The sequence below is a fragment of the Hyperolius riggenbachi genome, chromosome 12, assembly GCF_040937935.1.
Source record: "Hyperolius riggenbachi isolate aHypRig1 chromosome 12, aHypRig1.pri, whole genome shotgun sequence".
Lineage (NCBI taxonomy): Eukaryota > Metazoa > Chordata > Amphibia > Anura > Hyperoliidae > Hyperolius > Hyperolius riggenbachi.
Genome location: NC_090657.1, coordinates 25,830,418 through 25,854,989, shown reverse-complemented (window position 1 = coordinate 25,854,989; position 24,572 = coordinate 25,830,418). Strand labels below are relative to the sequence as shown.

The following is a 24,572-nucleotide window of genomic DNA, read 5'->3' as shown; positions in this document are numbered from 1 at the left end:
TCGTTCTTCAAAGTCACTGGACCTGACAGGGTCCAGAGTGGGACAATTGGAGCAGCCGTTTATTTTGGTGATAGCGCGAGTAAGTTAGTAGTGCATGCTACAGCAGTAGTGTGCCCACTCTAAAAATGTTATTTGCGCTGCCACACTAAACTGTGCTGCTTGAGCACTGTAGCTTAGTGAATCAACCCCTACTGATTTGTCTGTGAGCCAGATGTAGCCATAAAAAGAGCCACACCTGGCTCCCGAGCCATAGGTTCCCCACGCCTGCCATAGAGGAAGCAGGGGTAGTCCTAACCAAAATTATATTCCAGTGTTAGGTTGGGGGATTGAATAACCTCCATCCTAATGAATTTAATACAAATTAGTTATCCCGACATCCTATGTAAATATCTAATTTGGAGAGGTAGTTTAGGCCTCGTTCACATTACACACGTTGCCATCCGTATTTCGGCATGCATGCAGGAGCAGTGGCGTAACTAAGGAGCTTGGGGCCCCGATGCGAGTTTTATATGGGGCCCCAAACACTCTTAATATAGAGCCCCAAAACCTACCAAAGACAGCTGCAGTGTCAGAGAGGTGTAATTAGAGTAAGGAAACAGTTTGTTAAAGCAGAACTTCAGCCTAAACAAATAAACTGTCATTAAGTTACATTAGTTATGTTAATTAAAATAGATAGGTAATATAATCTCTTACCCACCCTATTTTAAAAGAACAGGCAAATGTTTGATTTCATGGGGGCAGCCATCTTTTTGGTTGAAAGGAGGTGACAGGTAGCGTGAGACACAGTTCCAACAGTCCTGTGTGCTGATCACCCCTCCCAGTTGCTAGGCAACGTGAACAACAACAGAGGAAATCCCATCATGCTTTGCACAGCATCAGGGAAGAACCACCCGGGTAGTTTTCTTTGATGGGTGGAGCTTAGCTAAAAATGCAGCTAAAAATGGTGCTTTGGTAAGAAAAACAAAGTTCTGATGCTGTGAAACTGTTAAAGAAACACCAAGCCTTTTCAGTTCTGCCAACTAGATTTTTAGTCCGGAGGTTCACTTTAATAGTTACCATTATGCAGTGCACATATAGAGGTGCTCATTATCTGCATAGCACCAATGAAAAGCTAATGAGATGGATGAAGGAGAGCCCCTAGTGGGCCCCTCTAGCCCAAGGGCCCCCGATGCGGTTGCTCCCTCTGCACCCCCTATTGCTACGCCGCTGTGCAGGAGGCAGACACGCACGAACATCTGAAGTGCATAGACTGCTCTGTCTGATGTTCACACTGCATGCCTTCCTGTACCAGTGCGGTGCGCGAAAGCGCGCGGCACACATTTTTTGCCAAGACGGAAGCTGGCCCATTCACTGCAGTAAATGGGATCAGCCACGCAACACATGCAAACGCAGATGGTGTGTGATCGTACACGTTGCGGTCCGATCGCACGGCCATCTGCGTCTGATGATTTGAACGAGGCTTAAGCTTTTATACATTATAAAGGAATCATCAGGGTAAACAAGTATGCGTCAGGTTGTTTGTTTATGATTTAAAAATATATAAAGTTTATTCATATGGACAATACATAAACATTTTAGCGACACAAAGAACTTTGCCCAACAATAGTAATTTTACATAATGGCATATATCTGTTATCACATTTCTGCCTAGTAAGTTTAGTGTAAAAACAAACACACAAAAAACACACTTTTTATAAATAATATATGAAATTATGCTGCAGGTTGTTGTTTTTTTCATTTTCCAAAGCATGCAAAAAACACATTAGCCCATTGACTTACATCGGTTCTAAGTCCAAATGCAAATTTTCATGCCAAAAAACGTAACAGTGCCTGAAGATCCATCTTTGTAACAGCCAGCTCAGCCTATGATCCACCAATTTTTAATATAAGTGGATCTCATAGTTTAATACTGTGATTTCCTTCTACTTCTATTGATCACTTTCATTGACAGTACAGATATCGGGAACAAATGCGTCTCATCAAACTAAAGACATTATTTAGTCTGCAGAACTGAACACTTTCAAAAGTATGACAAAAAAATTGACCCATACATATATATATATATATATATATATATATATATATATATATATAGATATTCTATAAATGTATAAAACTGCCCAAATACTTGTGCCTGTGATGGTTTTCTCAGTACAATCGACCTCTCCTATATCAGCCATAGTACACGGTACAACACTTTACTATATCAGCCATGTAACATACTCTGCAATGCTGCTGATACCGGTGACTTTCCTCAAGTTTTTTAGGCTAGGTTCACAGTAGAGCGCCATAATGGCTGATTTGTAATGCTGCTCTCCACACTGCAATGCACCACCTATACCACATTCACAGTGCGGCGGTTGTGTTGCGGTATAACAGCGTGCAGCATGCATGCAGTTACAAACCATATTTTTAATTGACTGTATGCTTCACTGTATACGACCCAAAGCGCGGATAACGTTCGGTGCCGCTTTCCCAATCCGTTGTGCTCATGTCATCACAGGAAACGCAACACCCACTGTGAACATAGCCTTGATTCTTAGTGACGTGATTTGCATTTTAATCTGACAACATAGATGCTGAAATGCACAGTACATGTGTGTGCGCTAGCATGGAGCGTAATACTGTGATAATGACTTCTGGAAGCACCTGAATAACCTGGAGCAGAGGTGTGAGCTGTTGATTTAGCAGATTTCTATTCAGTCCCGGCAGATTTGTGTGTGTAGCTTGGAGCCTGGTTACTAAATAGTAATGGAAAACTAAATCCACTGGGACCTTCAACTGAATAATCTGCTCCCTGATGCCTTCCACCTATATGCTACAAATGAGGATTAAAGTTCCTGAAGAAAAAAATATCTCTATTAAGTGCAAGCAGAAGTAGATGAGCAGTGTAAATAAACACATTAATCATATAAAAAGAATAACCAATATCCTTTAACAAATATTTGTGGGATAAATTCGACATCAGGTATGAATAAAGATCAGAACAGACTGCAAATTATCATCAATATATTGCAGGGATTGTTATAGCACTCCACAGTAGGCTCTATTCACAAAACTTCTCACAAATGACTTATCACCTTATTGATAAAAATAACCTTTCAGCACATTTACAAGCAAAATAATCAGTCAAAGTAAGTCATTCCTGATTAACTTACGGTAATGTCAATATTACTTTTCATACCTTAGATTATATTCTTGCTCTTTGGGAGCTTAAAAAAGTAACATTGATAAGGTGAAAACAGGTGAAAAAGCTTTGTGAATTATGCCTCATGTGTTTCCTATAGCAGTCAGGCCTAGAGCCCACTAAAAAGTGCAATCGCTAGCGATTTGTGATAGAGTTTTGAAAGCGATTTTGGGAGCGATTTCTCTGCTCCTATACAATTCATTAGAATGGAAACGCTCCCAAAATGCTGCATGTCCTGCAATTGCAATTTCCTTAAGGCCTCTTTCACAGTGCGACGTTAAAGGGATACTTAAGGCTGATAAAAAAAATGACTTTTACTCACCCGGGGCTCCCCTCAGCCCCCTGCAGCTGAACGGTGCCCTCACCGTGTCCCTCCGATGCGCCTGGTCTCGCCGGCGGCCACTTCCGGTTTGGCCGTCACCGGCCGACAGGCTGGGAATGCGGCTGATTATCCGCGTTCCCGGCCGCAATAGCACCCTCTATAATGCTATTGCGGCCGGGAACGCGGATTATCAGCCACGTTTCCAGCCTGTCGGCCGGTGACGGAAGTGGCCGCCGGCGAGTCCAGGTGCATCGGAGGGACACGGTGAGGGCACCGTTCAGCTGCAGGGGGCTGAGGGGAGCCCCGGGTGAGTAAAAGTCATTTTTTTTATCAGCCTTAAGTATCCCTTTAACGTCGCACTGTGAAAGACGTACATTTAAAGACGTACATTAGAAAATGTTCCAACACAGACTAACGCATAGCAATGCAAAGTCTGTGAGGCATTCACAGTGCACACGTTGCGATGCGTGTAACGTGTAGCAATATTTAGAAAGTGCTGCATGCTGTGCGTTTCGCAATACATTTGCTGCGTTATGTGTGTTGCACATGCTCAGTAAGGTAAATGTTTTTTTTTTTAAATGTAACGCATGCGCCAGTTTCGTTCCATCAGTATGCAACGAAAACGGTGCACCAAGACACACATAACGTAGTACAAAATAACGTCCAATTTTATAACCTACTTGCGCCACGTTAGGGGCACGTTGTGCGACTTTAATGAGGCCTAAAGGACTAAAAAAAAAATTAGAAATTAAAATATATGTAATAACATACAAATAAGAACTGCATTTCTTCCATAGTAAAATAAGACAAATTACTTTTCTCCTATGTTGCTGCCACTTACAGTAGGTAGTAGAAATCTGCCAGAACCGACAGGTTTTGGGCTAGTCCATCTCCTCATGTGGGATTCTCAGTATGGTCTTTATATAGACTCTACCTGAAAAGTATTTGTATAAAGATGCTAGCCAGCCTCCCTGCTCACTTTACACTTTTTTGGCAGTTGGACGGAGCAACTGCCATTTGCTAAGTGCTTTTGAATAAATAAAGCCCTTAAAATCCACTATGAGGAGATGGGCTACTCCATATCCTCTCAGATTTCTACTACCTACTGTGACAGCAACATAGGAGAAAAGTAATTTGGCTTATTTTGCTCTATAAGAATGTGTTTACATGCATTTTAAATGTTATGATTTTGGCGATAGTAGCAATCGCTCTAGTGGAATTTGTCCCATCCATTTAAATTGACAGAGCGTTTAGTGACATCGCTAGCGATTGAAAGCACTCCCTAAATGCTCAAAAAAAACGCTCTAGTGGGTTCCAGACCTCAAGCTACTTCAGCAATATTTTAAAGCATATGAAAAGTAAGGAAAACTACAACTGGAGATTAATTGCAATAACTGATTATTTGTATGTAACATCTCAACAGTTTCCTGTAAAAAGTCACCCCCTTTCTCTTAATAAGCTTCCTCTCCCACTCCAGCTTTTGACAAGAGAGGTTTGTGTTTTGCCGGATGTCTTCTTTCGAAGCACAATGGATCAATTGGCCGTTTCTTGATCCTACAGCCGTATAGCAGCCTGAGCTACTAAATTGTTACCTTAGTTCTATTAAATGCAATGGAGCACAGTCTGAGACAGCTGTGTATTGCAATAATTATCCATGGTGGCCATGGCAGCAATTACCAGCTTCCAACACATATCCAATACATCCTGAATAGACAGTAATACAGTTTGCAGTGGAAAGCAGGCAATTTACGCCATATTAGAGAGTAGAGTCTATAGAAGCAATATCTCGGGATTGCTCCCTCTAGTATACAGCTGTTGTGCTCAAATAGCTTTTACAGTCACTTGTTGAAAGTTATGAGCAGCTCCTTATATATTTTATTTGAAGAATGCTGTATTGTATGTACAGCCTCTAGGTGTCTTTTTTACTAATTGCAATCCAAAGACAGTTACTGTTCAGTAACACCTGCCAACTGCTGGCAATATTGTGGGAACAGCCCAGGTCTAAGAGCAGTATTGGCAATGTCTGTCAATAGAGCAGAGCTTAGTATGTCTAGAAATCATGGTGCAATATCCAACAGCAATGAGAGAGAAAACTAAATCCATAATGAATATCAGAGTGATGTCTGGTATAAGCAGAGGTGTCCCTGGGTTGAACATTCCACCAATTATGACCCTGCAGATAAAATGAAGACAGTTAAGCATTATTTCAGTATTGTGATTAATCTCAGCATTCTATACACAGTTTTAGTACTAGTGAGTAACTTTGATTTATCCACAGCATCCAGGAGTAGACAATGCAAATTTGTGGTAAAAGTACTTCCTACCCTTTAAATGCAAATAAGGACAACTTAGTAGTTTTCTACTAGAGTAGGGAGAAACTGGAACCTCTTTCAGGCCTGGAACCCACTAGGAAAGCGCAAAGCACTATTGCTAGCGATTTGTGATAGCGTTTTGCTAGCGATTTTGGCAATGATTTTCCTGCACCTGCACAATTCATTAGAATGGAAATGCTCCCAAAATGCTGCATGTCCTGCGATTGCAATTTCCTTAACCACTCAAAGACTGGCAGATTATTATGTAATCTGTGCTGCGTGGGCTCTTCAGCCTGCAGCACAGATTAAGTTTGAGGCAGGGTGATCAGACTCCCCCCCCCCCCCCGCCTGTTTTCCCCACTAGGGGGATGTCCTGCTGGGGTGGTCTGATCGCCGCCAGCTGCTTGTGGTTAGCGGGGGCTTTGAGGAGCTCAAAGCCCCCCTCCACAGCGCTATTCCCCCCTCCCTCTCCTTCCCTCCCTCTCCTCCTTACTAAGGGCGGTACAGGACGGCGATCCGTCCTGTACCGCCTCTGATAGGCTTCAGTATTGTGGAGTATTGTAACCAAAAACAGGAAGTGGAAATAAAAAACCTCTCCAGATTCTTTTATTATTATTATTACAGTGCAGCAGATAAGGGTTCTTCAGTTACATTTTTGCTGTTTAGCCACAAATTTAGGTGATTCACCGAGCCTTGTTCACATTGCGTTCGGCTCGCGTGTCCGTCTGCGTTGGGCTGTTTTTGAGGTGTTTTTTTTCCCCCGATTCCCAGCACTTGTGTGGGCGATTCGTTTTTGTGCTTAGTGGTTTTCTAAGCGTTTTTTTCCGAGCGGTTTTGTAATTCACTCCCTGACGCAAGTCAGGAAGTGAACTCTTTGAACTGGAAAAGAATAAATACAATGTATTTATTCTTAAAAACGCGACCGCAATCGATACACAAAGCGATTTTGCGAGCGTTTTACGATGCTCCTATACTTTTCATTGTGGCGGAATCGCCTCAAAAATGGTGGACGCACCGCTTTAGTGAATGGACAGCGCACGACCCGCGCCGATATGAACCTTCTCATAGACATTCATTGCACAAGCGTTTCGTGGGCGATTATAAAAATCGCTTGCGTGTAAAAAAAAACACCGAAAACGCCTGCAGTGTGAACCAGCCCTAAGGGGTGGTGCATTTGTTATTATGCTCCAAACACAATCTAACGCACTGTAGACCTTGATCTCTAATTGAAGAGATCCAATCAGTGAAGTGAGAATATTTGTAGTGTATCCGATACTATGTCACTTACTCCACTGTTCATTCTCTATCTTTGTTGTCAAACTGTGGCTAGTGCTTTTTTTTTTTTTTCTTTTCTTTAGCTGTACAAAGTTGATTTAAAGTTCTAAGAGCTATGAAAATATAGTTCCATCTGGGCCTCTGAGGAAGCAATATAGCGATGCCACAAATTATGTGTCAGGGAATCCAGTTGATGCTTCAATATTTAAAGCGGTCTAACACCCAGCATTTCAACTTTGCTTTAAAAGATTGCTTACAGCTTAGAAACTATTATGCCAGATTTTTTTTTAAGCAGAAATTCACTGAATGGGTTAAACATGACATTTTAGTGTTGCATTTAGCTAGAAATCCGCATCCGTGCTGAGGCTTAGATACAAATGTATCATGTTTGGAATGCAAATAAACCTCTGAAAAGTCTGTCTGGGAAGCCCTCTGTGCTCTCTCTTATTTACATTACAAATATGATACATCATGTATCTAACCCTCAGCACTGAGGAAGATTTCTAGCTAAATGCAACACTAAAATGTCATGTTTAACCCATTCAGTGAATTTCTGCTTAAAAAAAATCTGGCATAATAGTTTCTTATTTTCAATAATTTTTATTGAAGAATTTTTTGTACAGAAGGAAGAACAGTTCTCCAACATAGTTATGTATTTTAAGTAGCAAACAGAGCAATACTGTCATACAGTGGTAAACTTATTTAAACTCAGTTATATACGCTATTTGTCATATAATTATGCATAACCAGAAGATTGAACGAGGGTTCTCAGCTATTGTCAGGAAACATTTCTAGAACTCTATCATATAGGATGTCCCACATCCGTCACTAACCCCAATGGGGTCGGATGGGGACTAGCCCACTATATCTTATCCAGTACCTTTAGTTGTGAAACCTATCCCCAAGCGAGGATAGATTTTGCTTGTTAACTAAGTCAAGTCAGTTAGGTACTAACTGCAACCGTGAGTGCAAATTGTAAACAAGAAAAAGACAATGTGTTTTAATTCAAAAATCATCATAACTTTTTTTGTATGAAAGTCCAACATTTGTACATCAACAGTATTAACTGGAATAAGAAGAAGAAGAAATTCAGAGGATATAAAAAAATGCTAAGTGAAACTTGATATATTAGGCAAAGAGGGTTAGAGAAGGAAGAAGGAAAGGGTGTGGAAAGAGTTAAGGAGTCCAGAGACGAGGGGCATAACAGTTTCTAAGCTGTAAGCAATCTTTTAAAGCAATATTTTAAAGCAAAGTTGAAATGCTGGGTGTTAGACCACTTTAATGCAAGGCCGAGTATAGTTTTGTCTTCTTAAAACAGAATGTATTTGTGATAGTTCAGCTTTAAGTGAGCAACTGTGGTTTCCCATGAGGCATCACTCAAATATGCAAATCATCTCTTTACGCCCCTGAAATCTAGACTCACATGCAGAACCGCTGGTGTGTAGCAAGTCCATAGCTTATAAATTTTACAGAGCTACATCAATCCAGACTTTCTGGTCATCATTGGTGCATGGCATGGATTGATATGGCTCTATGCATTGCTTTTTTATTAGTAAGAGGGCGTTTTAGCCTCTACTTTCCTAGTGGTTCTGGGTCACCATGCACTACCTGGGTGTTCAGTATTTGATGCAAGCTAATCATATGGGAATGTTTGATTTTTTTTTTTGCTGAAAAACTTGATTGAGATATCTCATTGGTAATTATTGTAGTTGTACTGATTAAAAGTTGCTGTTTATCAATATACAGTATATGTGTATATTTATGGCATAATCTATATTTCAATGATTGTAATATATCTACATTTTCACTGTGCAAAACTCTTGACTTCTAGATGAGGACTCCCTCCAACAGAGAATGCATATACTTATATATATATAAATTTCGAGTTAACGTAAACATTTGAATCTTATGGAAATATATGCTGCATACATTTGCATAACATCTGCATGAACTGATTATTAACATTTTATTGTCCACCTGTAGTCATAACTTACCAATAATTATGTCCTCGCTATTCACTTTGGTTTGAGGCCGGCTTTATACCTGGCCAGTGCATTAGCGGTGAGAAGCTCTGCCCCCAACGCATTGCGCCGCACAAATTGTCATTCATATGACCCTGCGGCAGAGTGCGTCGACAGGGTCATATGCATGGCACCCAATCTCGCCCAGGGGCGTACTCCCTGCTGGAAAGGACGTACGTCACTGTAGGTGCTGCAGTATTGAGATCTAAAAAATGTCTGCCTCCTCAGTTGTGTACTTATCCTCTGTAATGAATACTTTGAGTCACTAGCTCAGAATGAGCGTGCAAATAAGGTATTCCGATGGCATCATTGGCTCCCTTGCTCCAACAGATGTACTTTTAATGGTACTGTCCCAACCTTAGCCTACATTAATGCTGTGACCAAGCACGGATAGCAACGCGGAGCAGCTGTTAGCGGTTTGGGTACATCAGTCTCTGCCTCCCACTGGCCTAGACGTCCTGATCTTCACTTTGTAACCACAGCTATCTGCTCTTACTGGGAATAAACAGACTCATTCAGAAGCCGATGCTGTCGCTCCTTCTACTGCCTACCTTTGCCTACATTAGTTGCATGCTTGTTGCAGCTTTTTGACAAACTGCTGAAGCTGGAAGATCAGTGTGGTATCCATGCAATTTGACATGGAGCTGTGGAAGAGAAGGCAGCTGGGAGATGCACTGGGGAAATTAATTATCACACATAGCTGCAGAGGCTGTAAAGAAGGTATATTGTATCTCTCTTGAAAGCCCTAGCTGTATAACAGAGATCAATTTATTCTACAGATACTATACTCAGAGACATATTTGATTATTTTGTAAATCTTAATGGCAGCATTGCATAGGAGCTCTGGGCCCCAGTGCAAGTTTTACAATGGGCCCCCTCAAGTGCTCTATGCATAATTGATATGGAGCCCTAGAACCTGCCAAGGACTGCTGTAGTGTCAGAGAGGTGTACGCAGGTAAAAAGAGAACAGTCTATTAATGGTAACAACTATTCAAAGCACACATACCAGCTTAGCACCAATAAAGAGCTAATAAAGCGGTTGAAGGAGGGCCCCTCTGGTCTAAGGGACCTGGTGGGTTTGCTACCTCTGCATCCCCTATTGCTAGGCCACCGATGGCAGCCCATGATCATGTTATATCTTCTACTCTGCTTCCTGTTTAGGCCTACAGACATAGCTACAAACTGTCTCCTTTTTTAGAGGGACAGTCCCTATTTGGGAACTAAATCCCCCTGTCCCTCTTTCTTTCTCATTTGTCCCTCTTTCAGGACGCATGTACAAATCTATGTAAATATATGTATTTTTCTACTGCAAAAATGTGTTTATACTCTAAATGTTATATGTATCATTTAAATGAATAGATTTCTTATTGTTACATGTTAAAATGAAAAACTAATGATGATAGAGTAGACCAGTGTGGTCTGAATTTTAAAATGTCTTCTACCTCTAAATTCTTTTTGGTATCAGTGACTAGGGGTGTAGCTGGGGCATGGTCAAGGGTAAGGCAGGGGTGTGTCTTAATGTATCTCAAAAAGTTTGGAGGCATGCTACAGGAGATACTGAATTCAGACAGGATTGCAGCCAGCCAGGGACATTTGAAATCAATCACCTGAACAAACTGATCACATGTTAAATGGGGGGAAGTTCGTTTGTTTAAAAAAAAAAGTCTTTGGAGACCATGGTTGCTTAATTAAGCATTGTTGATTTCCATAGATGTTCAAGAATCAATAAGGTTACAAGTCTTTTAGTTACAAAATTAGTTACAAAAATATAAAAACAAAATAATTGAATTGCTGACAGGGGCGTAGCTAGAAATAACTGGGCCCCATAGCAAACATTTTTTATGCCCCCCCCAAGACCTTCCAACCCCACAGACCTCGGACCTCCCACCCAAACATTCCTCCAGGACCCTCCACTAACATTCCCACACCCCTCTAAGTACAGTATAAGTAGACAGGTCTATAGGTGTCCCCAGTTTAGGTAGTAGTCAGGGGCGTAACTAGAAATCACTGGGCCCCCTTGTGGCAACAGCAATTTAACCTAAATACTGTACAAACGTTTTAACTCATACATGAACATTATGGAAAATCCAAGTTGAAAATAAACTGTGAAGATAAACAATTTCATCCATCCTACTCCTGAAAAATAAATTCATTTTGTACAACCTCCCAGTTTTATTTTTCCATTTTAAAAAGTTAAAAAGTAGGTTTAATGCTATTGTCTCATATAATGATGATTCAGCTTTTCCCATAGTCTCCCAGTTAGCAATCATGTGACCCCCAACAAGACAAATTCAGCAAAAATAAGGCCCCCAACATGACAAATTCAGCAATCGTGAGGCCCCCAACAAGACAAATTCAGCAATCATGAGGCCCCCAACAAGACAAATTCAGCAATCGTGACCCTCAAGACAAATTCAGCAATCATGAGGCCCCGATCAAGACAAATTCAGCAAAAATGAGGCCCCCAACATGACAAATTCAGCAATCGTGAAGGCCAACAAGACAAATTCAGCAATCCTGAGGCCCCCAACAAGACAAATTCCGCAATCATGAGGCCCCCAACAAGACAAATTCAGCAGTCATGAGGTCCCCAACAAATCATGAGGCCCCCAACAAGACAAATTCAGCAATCGTGACCCCCAACAAGACAAATTCAGCAATCATGAGGCCCCCATCAAGACAAATTCAGCAAAAATGAGGCCCCCAACATGACAAATTCAGCAATCGTGAGGCCAACAAGACAAATTCAGCAATCCTGAGGCCCCCAACAAGACAAATTCAGCAATCATGAGGCCCCCAACAAGACAAATTCAGCAGTCATGAGGCACATAAATAGACAGCATTTCACATAAATAGGCAGAATGCCCCCTTAACCTCCTTGGCGGTAATCCCGAGCTGAGCTCGGGGTATGCCGCCGGAGGTCGCCGCTCAGGCCCTGCTGGGCCGATTTCCATTCTGAAAAAAGCAGCACACGCAGCCGGCACTTTGCCAGCCGCGTGTGCTGCCCGATCGCCGCCGCTCCGCGGTCCCCCCAGCCGCCCGAGCCCAGCGCAGCCGGAACAAACAGTTCCGGCCGGCGCTAGGGGCTGGATCGGGCGGCTCTGACGTCAGGACGTCGACTGACGTCCATGACGTCACCCTGCTCGTCGCCATGGCGACGAGGAAAGCGAAACAAGATAGGCCGCTCATTGCGGCCTATCTTGTTACTTTCGATTGCCGGAGGCGATCGAAAGTACGCTTCCGGAGCGCCCTCTAGTGGGCTTTCATGCAGCCAACTTTCAGTTGGCTGCATGAAATATTTTTTTTTTAATTAAAAAAAAACCACATTGCAGCCTCCCTGGCAAAATAAATAAACCGCCAGGGAGGTTAATATGGTAGACACCTCTCACCTGGCTTCTGAATTCTCCTGTACTGGCTGCTGTGCCTGGCAATACTGTTTTTGGCTGGATTCTGGATGATGTGTGGGCTGAAAGGCCTGGCAGTGATGCTGTGGCCTGGCTGGCGGTGATGCTGTGGCCGATGCTGTGGCTGGGTTGGCGGTGATGATGCTGGGCTGTGCTTGGCTGGTTGAAGTAAATGCTGGCCTGACTGGTGGTGATGCTGTGGCCTTTTTGACAGTGATTCTGGGCTGGTTGGCTGGTGATGATGCTAGGCTGGCTGGCCTGGATAGTTTAGGTAGTGACAGGTGCCCCCCCACTTCAGGTAGTGACAGGAACCCCCCAGTGTAAGTAGTGACAGGTGACCCCCAGTGTAAGTAGTGACAGGTGACCCCCAGTTAGGAAGTGAATGACAGGGACCTCCAGGTTAGGTTGTGAGTGACAGGGACCCCCAGGTTAGGTTGTGAGTGACAGGCCCCCCCTAGTTAAGTAGTGAGTGACAGGCACCCCCAGGTTAGGTTGTGAGTGACAGGGACCCCCAGGTTAAGTTGTGAGTGACAGGCGCCCCCCAGTTAAGTAGTGAGTGACAGGCGCCCCCCAGGTTAGGTTGTGAGTGACAGGGACTCCCAGGTTAGGTTGTGAGTGACAGGCGCCCCCCAGTTAAGTAGTGAGTGACAGGCGCCCCCCAGTTAAGTAGTGAGTGACAGGCACCCCACAGTTAAGTAGTGAGTGACAGGCACCCCACAGTTAAGTAGTGAGTGACAGGCACCCCACAGTTAAGTAGTGAGTGACAGGGACTCCAGGGTTAGGCCGCCCCTCCCCCCGGGCACGCTCAGGGCCGTTTTTGAGGGCTGGAGGCCCAAAAGCGACCCGCAGCATGAGGGGAGAGCTTGGTGGCACGTCGGTGGGGAGAGGGAAAGGGCCCCCCCCCCCTCCCTCACCTTGGGCTCTCCCCTCTGCGCTCTCCCCTCCAGCATTAAACAAAGATTGTATGCAGGAGGAGGCGGCGGGGCAGCGGCGGCAGATACATACCTTCCATGCGCTCCAGCGCGGATGGTTCTCCCTCTAGTGTCTGACGCGACTTCCTGTTTATACCGGAAGTCGCATCAGAAGCTAGAGAGAGACGCATCCGTGGAGCGCACGGAAGGTATGTATCTGCCGCCGCTGCCCCGCCGCCTCCTCCTGCATACAATCTTTGTTTAATGCTGGAGGGGAGAGCGCAGAGGGGAGAGCCCAAGGTGAGGGAGGGGGGGGGGCCTTTCCCTCTCCCCACCGACGTGCCACCAAGCTCTCCCCTCATGCTGCGACCCCTCCAGCACCTAGCGGGGCATCCTGCTGTGGGCCCCCTGTGACGTAGGGGCCCCATAGCAACGCTATGGTTGCTATCCCCATTGCTACGCCCTTGATTGCTGAGTAATCTGCATGTATAAAAAGTCTATTGTCTGATTTGTATATGTGTGTGGGTGGGTGTGAGTGCAGAGAGAGAGAATTAATGAAATCCTGAATCTTTCCCGCCTAAGCACTTTATATATGAAATGGGATGGTCCCACAGTGTACCACAATACTATCTTCTGATTGGTCTGATTAAATAATGCTATCGTTTCTATTCGTTGACTACCAAACCTAACTGCTTTAGTTTAAAGGCCCATACACACGGATTTTTGCGAACGACCCGTCGTTTGAACATTCCGTCGTTTGCATGTCAAATCCGGTGTGTGTACAGACTATCGTTCGGGTGATAAGACTGAATTTCAGCGATCCGCCGGGCGGATCGCTGAAAACCAGTCTTATCACTCGAACGATAGTCTGTACACACGCCGGATTTGACGTGCGAATGATGGAACGAAGGAACGTTCAAACGACGGGTCGTTCGCAAAAATCCGACGTGTGTATGGGCCTTTCCTCTTCATCTATCTCAAAGTACATGGTGTAGACTCGTTAAAACCAGATTTCCAATAGCCCTATTGTTCTGCTTTGGCCAGAGACATAATGAGATACAGCTGCTTTGACCATGGCTCTGACTGTGGGGGATGGCTAACATATACATTCCAAGCGAGGGGGTAGTTTACAGACATTATGGACAAAGTCTTATGTTGAAATGGAGCATTGATAAAACTCCCACTAAAGCCTTGTTCCCCTAACCTAGATAATGGAAGATTTCTTTTCAATCAGGCTTATCAATATCACATCTATAATTGATCCATAGCTTTGATATCTCAATCGCGTGGCATCCAATATCGACAACTCCCATTCTCCTCACAGCAGGGCCCAAGCTATGTGAAGAAATCAAGTCATCAAATATTTAGATCACTATTAAAATCTCAAAACATTCAACAAATGACATCACATAAAACTTCATGAATCATCAGAATAAACCCTGTATAATCAGTTGATCAGTCGTTTTTAATAGCATTTTTATTTTACACTTACAATGTTTTCTCAGTTGATTCATAGCAGTATTTAATTATGTTATTTTAGACACACTGGCCCATATCCTATTAACTTTTCTGTACTGTTTGGCTGACACTGCCAAGCATTTTGTGATGTGTTTGTGTTTTCAAAACGCATTACCATTGACTTGAGTGAGAATCACGGCAAAATTGCAATTCTCATTCAGGTCAATGGGAATATATTTTATAAAATTCAAAGGCATCGCAAAACATTTGGCAGTGGGTCTCAGGCCTAAGGAGATATTTTTAAACCTTATCAATAAAACAACTTTTAAAGCACCCATCAAGCAAGAAATAATTCAAAATAACTAAATCACGCTCCTCACCTTTGGGTTGGAGTAACTGGGAGGGGCTTTATGTTAATTCTGCAGACAAACAGTTCCAGCATTTTACAGTCATGTGACAATTGGTGTAAGGAGATAAAAAAATTAACCTGACAGATGCAAGTTAAATTTTACAGACAATGGCCTCAATTCACTAAGCTGATCTCCTGTCTTTAATAACGTTTCTAGAGTTGTTACCATGGTGATAAAGCATGTAGTATTCGGCTGCTTACACACAGGGACGTTACAGGCGCACGTTAGTGCAGCCTGTAACGCTCCCCCAACGTACAGCAATGTAACACAAGTGGGCTGTTCACACTGCCCACGTTGCGTTACATGTAACGCTGCACGTTCTTCCGAAAGTGCAGCATGCTACAGCGTTACAGAGGCTTAAGCTGCGTTAGACTGTTTGCACATGCGCAGTCATGTTGGGGAGGAGTGGAGAGCGGCCAGGCACATGGCTTATTAATATTCACTGCACGTTGTGACGTGCAGTGTTTACTTCCTGGTGCGGCCGCTCTGTGCGGCGATTGGCCGGCGGGACCACGTGATGCCGCATGCGTCCAAGAGTATGCATCACGGCATCACGGACGCCAGAGTGAGCTGCACAACGCGGCTCACTGACGTCCACATCAAAGAGCACCAGGCCTTGCGTTATGTGCACGTTATGCGACCTTAACCTATTTTGGTTCCTGGACGTAGTTTCTACGTCCAGGAACCATGCGCGCTCCCGCGGCCGATCGTGCGCGTGCACGCGCACTCCCGGCCACGGATTCAATAGCCAAGGAATCAATGTATCGGGCTATGGAGCCCGATCATTGATTCCTCTCCCCCGCTGAAAAAGCGACAGCTTCTCTCGGAAGCTGAGCTTTTTCTAGCCGTCTTCTTCCGGATGCGTCACTCTAAGCGCGTGCTACGCTTAGAGTGACGTCATGTAAACAAACTAATGGCCGCCATCTTGTGGCCAAAAAGTAATACTACACCTGAAAAAAAAAAAAACAGAATTAACACACATTTACATTATAAATCTATTGTTTACCTCCCACCCTCCCAAAAGTACCCAAATAAATTGTTAAGTATAAAAAAAAACAAAAAACATTACAATAAAAAAAACAAACATGTAAATATTTACCTAAGGGTCTAAACTTTTTAAATATCAATGTAAAGATAAAATATTTCTATATTTTTTTTATTTTAAACTTGTAAATAGTGATAGATGCAAAATGGAAAAAATGCACCTTTATTTCCAAATAAAATATTGTCGCCATACATTGTGATAGGGACATAATTTTAATGGTGTAATAACCGGGACATATGGACAAATACAATACGTGAGTTTTAATTATGGAGGCATGTATTATTTTAAAACTATAATGGCTGAAAACTGAGAAATAATGAATTTTTCCATTTTTTTCTTATTCTTCCTGTTAAAATGCATTTACAGTAAAGTGGCTCTTAGCAAAATGTACCCCCCAAAGAAAGCCTAATTGGTGGCGGAAAAAACAAGATATAGATCAGTGCATTGTGATAAGTAGTGATAAAGTTATAGGCTAATGAATGGGAGGTGAACATTTCTCACGTGAAAACGACGGAACCTGAATGGGTTAACGTAGCACCTAACGCAATGTCTTGGTGTGCAAGTAGCCTTCAGGAAACATTTTACCTCAGGTAAACCTAAAGTTAACTCTTCTGTATTTAAGTTAACTCTCCAATCCTTAATATAACTCCAGAGTTAAAGACAGGTTGTTAATTAACTGCGTGTGAAAATGACTACAGAGGAGGTAAATTAACTACATAAGAGGTAACTTAAGTAATGAAGAGATAAAATAACTCTCTCACTGTGTGGAGGTAAGTTTTCTCTTGCCTTATCTCCAGCATGATCTTAGTGAATTGAGGCCAATACCTTGTGTGGCAGTTAGGAGTAAACAAGCATTACTTTTGTGGATGACCCTCGTATATTACAGAGTATATAGTCTTGTCACTAACAGTCCATCATAGGGTCTGGCAATCTAATTGCTACCATAGTCTAAAGTCCATCATAGCTTATGGTCAATTTTGCGAGAAGCTAATTAACTTAGCTCTAGGTTTTTGATCATAGGACAGAGACTAAGAGTTTTGCCAAGACAACACATTGGATATAGCAAATACCCTATTTCAACAGCACAAGTGAAGACTTTATACATGGACATCGCCAGGTGGTCAATATTGCAACAAAATGGACTACATACTTTGCAGAAGGAGATGGAAGAGTTCCAGGCAAATAGCTAAAACAAGACCGGGAGCCGACTGTGGCTCAGATCATTAGTTTCTAATTGCAAAGTGTCTGTAGACCAACAACATACTGTAGGATCTTAAAGAGGAACTTCAGCCTAAACAAACATACTGTCATTAACCCCCTTGGCGGTATGAAAAATACCGCCAGGGGGCAGCGCAGCAGTTTTTTTTAAATTATTTTTTTTTTTAAATCATGTAGCGAGCCGAGGGCTCGCTACATGATAGCCGCTGCTCAGCGGCATCCCCCCAGCCCCGCCGATCGCCTCCGGCGATAGGCGATCAGGAAATCCCGTTCAAAGAACAGGATTTCCTGGAGGGCTTCCCCCGTCGCCATGGCGACGGGGCGGAATGACGTCAGCGACGTCGGGACGTCATTGGGAGACCCGATCCACCCCTCGGCGCTGCCTGGCACTGATTGGCCAGGCAGCGCTCGGGGTCTGGGGGGGGCCGCGCGCCGCACCGGATAGCGGCGATCGGGCGCGCGGCGGCGGCGATCGGGGTGCTGGCGCAGCTAGCAAAGTGCTAGCTGCGTCCAGCAAAAAAAAAATTAAGTAAATCGGCCCAGCAGGGCCTGAGCGGCACCCTCCGGCGGCTTACCCCGTGTCACACACGGGGTTACCGCTAAGGAGGTTAAGCTACATTAGTTATGTTAATTAAAATAGATAGGTAATATAATCTCTTACCCACCCTGTTTTAAAAGAGCAGGCCAATGTTTGATTTCATGAGGGCAGCCATCTTTTTGGTTGAAAGGAGGTGACAGGGAGCATGAGACACAGTTCCAACTGTCCTGAGTCTGGATCACCCCTCCCAGTTGCTAGGCGACTAGAACAAATACATAGGAAATCCCATCATGCTTTGCACAGCATTGGGAAAAATGCCGGACAGTTTTCTTTGATGGTGGGGGAGCTTAGCTTCTGTGCAGCAAAAAATGAGGCTTAGATAAGAAAAACAAACTTTTGATGCTGTGAAACTGTTAAAGAAACACTAAGCCTTTTCAGTGCTGCTGAGTAGATTTTTAGTCTGGAGGTTCACTTTAACAATATTTTATATGACTTCACAGTAGAGGTGAAGAATTGGTTCAGAGGATTAGATCTGGTAAGCAGAATGCCTAAACAACTATGGACAAATAAATGTGATATGGTCCAAGAGGCTGCAACAAATACGATCCAAAAACGAAAAAAAAAAAATTAAGAAAGCAAAATAGTGGTCTACTGCACCTTGCTGCGTAAAGAGGCAAAGCAAAAGTCAATGGAGATGAAGATAAATTTGACAAAGAGTTCCAGGGAATAGCATGCAGTGATAAGGAAGCTCATCTGAACCAACAGTCCAAGGAAATAGATAGACATTGTTAATGGGAAAGACGAGAGATCTTTTTAAAACAAATCTGAAGTAACAAAATAAACGTATGCGCAGTGGCGTAGCTAAGGAGCTATGGGCCCCGATGCAAGTTTTACAATGGGGCCCCCCCAAGCACTCTATACATAACAATTGATATGGCGCACCAAAACCTGCCAATGGCAACTACAGTGTCAGAGGTGCAACAAGGGGATGGGGAACAGTTTGTTAATGATTACCACTATTCAAAGTATCTATAGAAGTGATTATTATGAGCAAAGAACCAATAGAGAGCTAATACTGCAGTTGAGGGAGGGCCCTTCGGGGCCCCTTTGGCCCAAGGGCCCCGATGCAGTCGCAACCTCTGCAACCCCTATTGCTACGCCCCTGCACCCACTATTTTATCAGACACCTCTAGCACCCAAATTACCTGTAATAATAACTATTAACATGGGCGCCTATGGCGGCCGGTGCCAATATTACCCAGGTGCCTCCTGTGCCCAAATTAACTGCTTTGTGTGGCAGGGCAGGTGCTGTCTGATAGCAGTCAGACACCATCACATTATGCGGTGCAGGTTGGGACGGTTATCCTGATCGGTCCTTCGAAGTTATCACTCTGAATTGATTTTATCCTATACTGTTTTAATGATGCTACTGTGAAGCCACCCGAATCATATAATTCAGGTGGCAAAAACTAGAGGGCGGCACCGGCAGCAACTACAGAGTGAGTTTCAAGCTGAGCAGAGAAGTGCCTCACCTCTCTAGGACCCAGCAATGCATCTCCACTTAGCGTCCTGTCTTCATGGCTCCAGCACCATCTGTCATCATGTGACCTGCCTCCACAGTGGGTTAAGGGATGACAGACGCTGCTGTAAGCACAGAGAAATAACTTTAAGCTGCTGAAGTAGGAAGATGCATCGGTGGATTCTGGAGAGGTGAGGCACTTCTCCACACTGCTTGCTTACAACTCTGCATGAGAGGGACACCTCAGGCTACCTACACTGGGGAAGGGGGGCAGATACCCCAGCCTACTTATACTGGGGTTAGACCACAGTTCACTGCACACTGACTGTGACAGACTGGCAGCTCTCTCTCGACAGTCACAGGCAGCTCTCTAGGAAGATGGGAGGAGCTAGGCCTGCCGCTGCCAGCCAGAGAGCAGTGAGGGCTGACTGAGGTGAGGAGGGGGCTGTACAGGCTGCGGAGAGTGATGTCTCAGTCGTCTCGTCTCACTCACCGCAGTAGTCGATTAGAGGCCAGCCAGCACCAGTCCAGGGGGGAGAGAGCGAGTGACGTCATTAGTCACAGACAGTGACATGACTCATCTCGCCTGGCTCCACCGGCCGCCGCTAATGACTGTCCTGTCACTGTGACTGTGTCTGCTGCTGACGCTGGGGAGGAGGGAGGCGGAGCCAGCCGAGGGAGAGATGAGAATCTTCTGCACTCTGCCGGAGCCGTCGGCCGCGCCGCAAATAGTAAGGAATGGATGCCGGCGGCCCGGCAGCTCCCACTAGTACCGTACACATTATGCTGCAAGGGAGGGGGGGCCCGGCGGCCGGGCCCCCCCTCAAGGCTTCAGGCGGCGGGCCCCGTCGCCAATGCGACCTCTGCGACCTCTATTGCTACGCCCCTGCGTATGCGATAATGGGCTCTATTCCCAAAACTTCTCATACAGGACTTATCACCTAATAGATAAAAATAACCTTTCAGCACATGTGCAAGCAACATAATCACTCAAAGTAAGTAGTTTCTGATTAACGTCATGTCAATATTACTTTACTTACCTTAATTCCTTAATTATATTATATCTTTTTCTCTTTGGAAGCTTAAAAATGTAACAGATAAGGTGAAAAAGCTTTGTCAATCATGCCCGTTGTATGTTTAGTAGAGATAATAAAAGATTAGTAGCAAATAGCCATTTTTATTTTCAGTTTTACAGCTTTATTTATAACATTGTATCATACCGTCAAAGTTGGCATTTGGAAGCCACACTCTTAGGCCCTGTTCACACTTGCGTTTTGGCAAATAAACGGACCGGATCCTGACCTGATCCTGATCAGAACTGTACGGTTCCAATCCGGACCCGGTCCGTTTGTATCAGGCATGCATCAGGCTGCCATCCGGATCCGTGGGCAAAAAATAGCGAAATTTGAAAAAAAAAATGTTGGGGTCAGCAGAAGGTGCACCTGGTGCACGTGTAGAATCAGGTTCCTCCGCTGTAGGCCTCACCTCCACCTCTGACATTCTGCCAAACAGCTCCAGCACGTCTGTCACTGCTGCTCCACTCCAGACATGCTTGGCCCATGTGTCCCCATCCGAAATGGCCGCTTGGATACGCATAGGAAGTGGGGTAGAACGTCAGGTTTTTGTAGGCAGTGTGTTCTGTGCCTTCCGTTCCCCATTGGTTTCTGTGTTCCTGATGGTGCTGTCAGGCTCAGGTCCGGCTCCGGTCCGGGTGCGTGGGCCGGAGATCCGGACCCAAAAAATAGCGCATGTTGGAAAAGAGTCCGGATCCGGTCCGGCTCCGTACTGTACGGAACGGACGCGTGTGAACGTCCGCATAGACTTTACATTGCTATGCGGAACATACGTTCCGTTTGTACAGTATGCGGTCCGGATCAGATCCGGAAAATCCGGATAGCGAACGCTAATGTGAACCGGGCCTAACCCTCCCTGGCGGTACGCAATTTCAGTGGCTTCTTCCGCGGGAGGGATTTTTTTTTACATAAAAGGTTTTTTTGTATGTTAGCAAGCACTAGGCTAGCTAACTATGTGGCCCAAGTCCCCCGACACCGGTCTGACCGCCCCGATCGCCGCCGGCAACACTCACCCATCCGTGTCCCCGCAAGAGCCGCAGCTTCCCAATAAGCCTCACTCGTCGGTATGGCGACGATTGGACATGACGTCATGCGCAGTTCCGATCCTCCCCATAGCGAAGCCGGGTGCTGATTGGGAGGCTGTGCCATCGCGGGATCCCTGGGGGGTACGTATACCGGCGGTGATCGGGGGCGATCAAAGGGGACCGGAGGAACTTGGCTCACAAATTTATCTAGCCAAGTGCTAGCTTAACAAAATACCACAAATTTCATTTTAAAAAAATCCTCCCGGGGCGATGTGATCCCCTGCGGCGGCTAGCCCGACACTGTGTTGGGCTTACCGCCAGGGAGGTTAAGCTATAAAACAAAGCAGAAAGTATGATCCTTTGAACTTTATTTTAAGCTGTTTTTTACTGTCTCTTGGCCATTTATGCTCTTCAGAAAACAGGACTGAGTTCGACTAAGTTGATTAAATAGCTCAGAGAAGCTCTTTTGCATAGATAACTCAAGTTGAACTTTTCCTGTATTGGAAAACAATACGAGACTTTTTTTTTTGCCACTAATGTTCTATTATATATACTACACATACATTTCATTATCTCAAGCTTATTTTGTCTTCAGATTTGCTTTAACAGATTGGCAATATCAAGAGAACTTTCTATGCAAAAATGGGAAAGGTGAAAGACAAAAATGGAAGGGGTATGACGGAAGCAGAAAGAATTAAGAAGAGATGGCAAAAATATACAGAAGGACATGTACAAGAAGGACACACTTATACTAAAGGTCTTGCCAATACGGCTTTTGGAAGTGATGAAATCCCAGTGGAACTTCTGAAAAGCTTGCATGAGGATGCTGTTAGAGCAGAATAGGAAACCTATGGCTCGGGAGCCAGGTGTGGCTCTTTTGATGGCTACATCTGGCTCACATACAAATCAGTAGGGATTGATTCACTAAGCTACACTGCTCAAGCAGCACATCTTTGTGTGGCAACGCAAGAAACATTTTCAAAGTAAACACGTTACTGCTGTAACGTGCACTACTTACTCGTTATTGACTTTCTGTGACAGATTCTTAGGGAAACTGGGATACCTCTCCTCTTGTTTCCCCCTATTCCCTTTAGATTGTACGCTCGCAAGGGCAGGGCTCTCTCCACCTTTTGTGTCTTGGAAATCATTACACATTTTATTCATCATGTTACTTTTATCACTGTCATTACCACTTCTGTATTTTGTATGCTGTATCATTTTTGTATTTTGTCACTAATTATGTATCTTGTATATTAGTATGCACCATTCTCTGTATTATGTACCCCATGTTTGTTTCTTACTTTGTACAGCGCCACGGAATATGTTGGTGCTTTATAAATCAATAATAATAATAATAATAATAATAATAATACCAGGCCATCTAATTTGCCATTTGAGGAATCTACATGCAAACCAAGTAGCAACAGTTAAAACAGAGTATGGAATAACTGACTTGTTCACAATTGGCAAGGTTGCAGATTGTCTCCTTATTTAAATTATATATATGGCAGGAATATTAACAATCTGAGATATGTCGATGATACCACTATGATGAATGAAACTGAGGATGAATTAAAGTGCCTAGTGGTGAATGACAAACAAGAAAGTGCCAAAGTTTTTCTACTGCTTAAAGGAAGGTTCAGGGAGGGAGACAAAAAAATAAAAATCCATATCCACTTACCTGGGGCTTCCTCCAGCCCGTGGAAGGCAGGAGGTGCCCTCGCCGCCGCTCCGGAGGCTCCCGGTCGTCTCCGGTGGCCGACCCGACCTGGCCATGCCCGGCTGCCAGGTCAAGCTCTTCTGCGCTCCAATCTGCGCCTCACGGGGGCGAGCTGATGTCATCGTAAGTCCTCCGGGCTGTACTGCGCAGGCGCAGTAGTTCTTTGCCTGCGCAGTACAGCCTGGAGGACGTCCGATGACGTCAGCGCGCCCGCGTGGAACGCAGAAGAGCCTGTCGTTGGAGCGCAGAAGAGCCCGGCCTGGCCAGGTCAGGTCGGCCACCGGGAGCCTGCAGAACAGCGCCGAGGGCACCTCCTGCCTTCCACGGGCTGGAGGAATCCCCAGGTAAGTGGATATGGATTTTTATTTTTTTTTGGCTCCCTCCCTGAACCTTCCCTTTAACAGTAAGCAAACTTAAGTCATGTCATCTGCTCCAATAAGCCATCTACAAATAGATGGGGGGAAAAGTAGGAATTGTAACAGATTGTAACCACTTAAGCCCACAGGGTTGTTTATTTTTTGCATCTGAGCAACTTTCACCTCCCATTCATTTGCCAATAACTTTATCACTACTCATCACAATGAATTGATCTATATCTTGTTTTTTCCCACCACCAATTAGGCTTTCTTTGGGTGATACATTTTGCTAAGAATTTATTATAAATCCATTTTAACAGGAATATTAAGAAATAAATGGAAAAAAAAAATCATTATTTCTCAGTCTTTGGCCATCATAGTTTGAAATTGATACATGCTACCGTAATTAAAATCCATGTATTTTATTTGCCCATTTGTCTCGCTTATTACACCATTTAAATTATGTCCCTATCACAATGTATGGCGCTGATATTTTATTTGGAAATAAAGGTGCATTTTTTCAATTTGCGTCCATCACTATTTACAAGCCCATAATTTTAAAAAAACACATTAATATACTCCTTTGACATACATATTTAAAAAGTTCAGACCTTTAGGTAACCTTTTTTTTATTATTTTATAGTAATTTAAAAAAAAAAAATTTATAAAACTTTATTTGGGTAATTTTTGGTATGGGAGGTAAACCGCTAATGTTAAATGTTAAAAAAAATGTATTTATTTAATAAAAAAATGGATGTGGGTGTAGTTTTACTATTTA

At 44.0% G+C, this 24,572-nt stretch overlaps 1 protein-coding gene and 1 long non-coding RNA gene across 7 annotated transcripts in view; one reads left to right on the top strand and one right to left on the bottom strand.

Moving 5' to 3' along the window:
* The window catches only part of LOC137541406 (uncharacterized), a 1,168,812-nt gene that overhangs the window by 621,303 nt on the left and 522,937 nt on the right, over positions 1–24,572 (top strand). The window lies entirely within an intron of this gene.
* ACE (angiotensin I converting enzyme) overlaps positions 4,837–24,572 on the bottom strand; it is a 117,659-nt gene continuing 97,923 nt past the window's right edge. Inside the window, exon 19 of the mRNA XM_068262679.1 lies at positions 4,837–5,682. Within this exon, the coding sequence (XP_068118780.1) occupies positions 5,675–5,682 (8 nt within the window). The 3' untranslated portion in view covers positions 4,837–5,674. The remainder of the gene's footprint in view (positions 5,683–24,572) is intronic.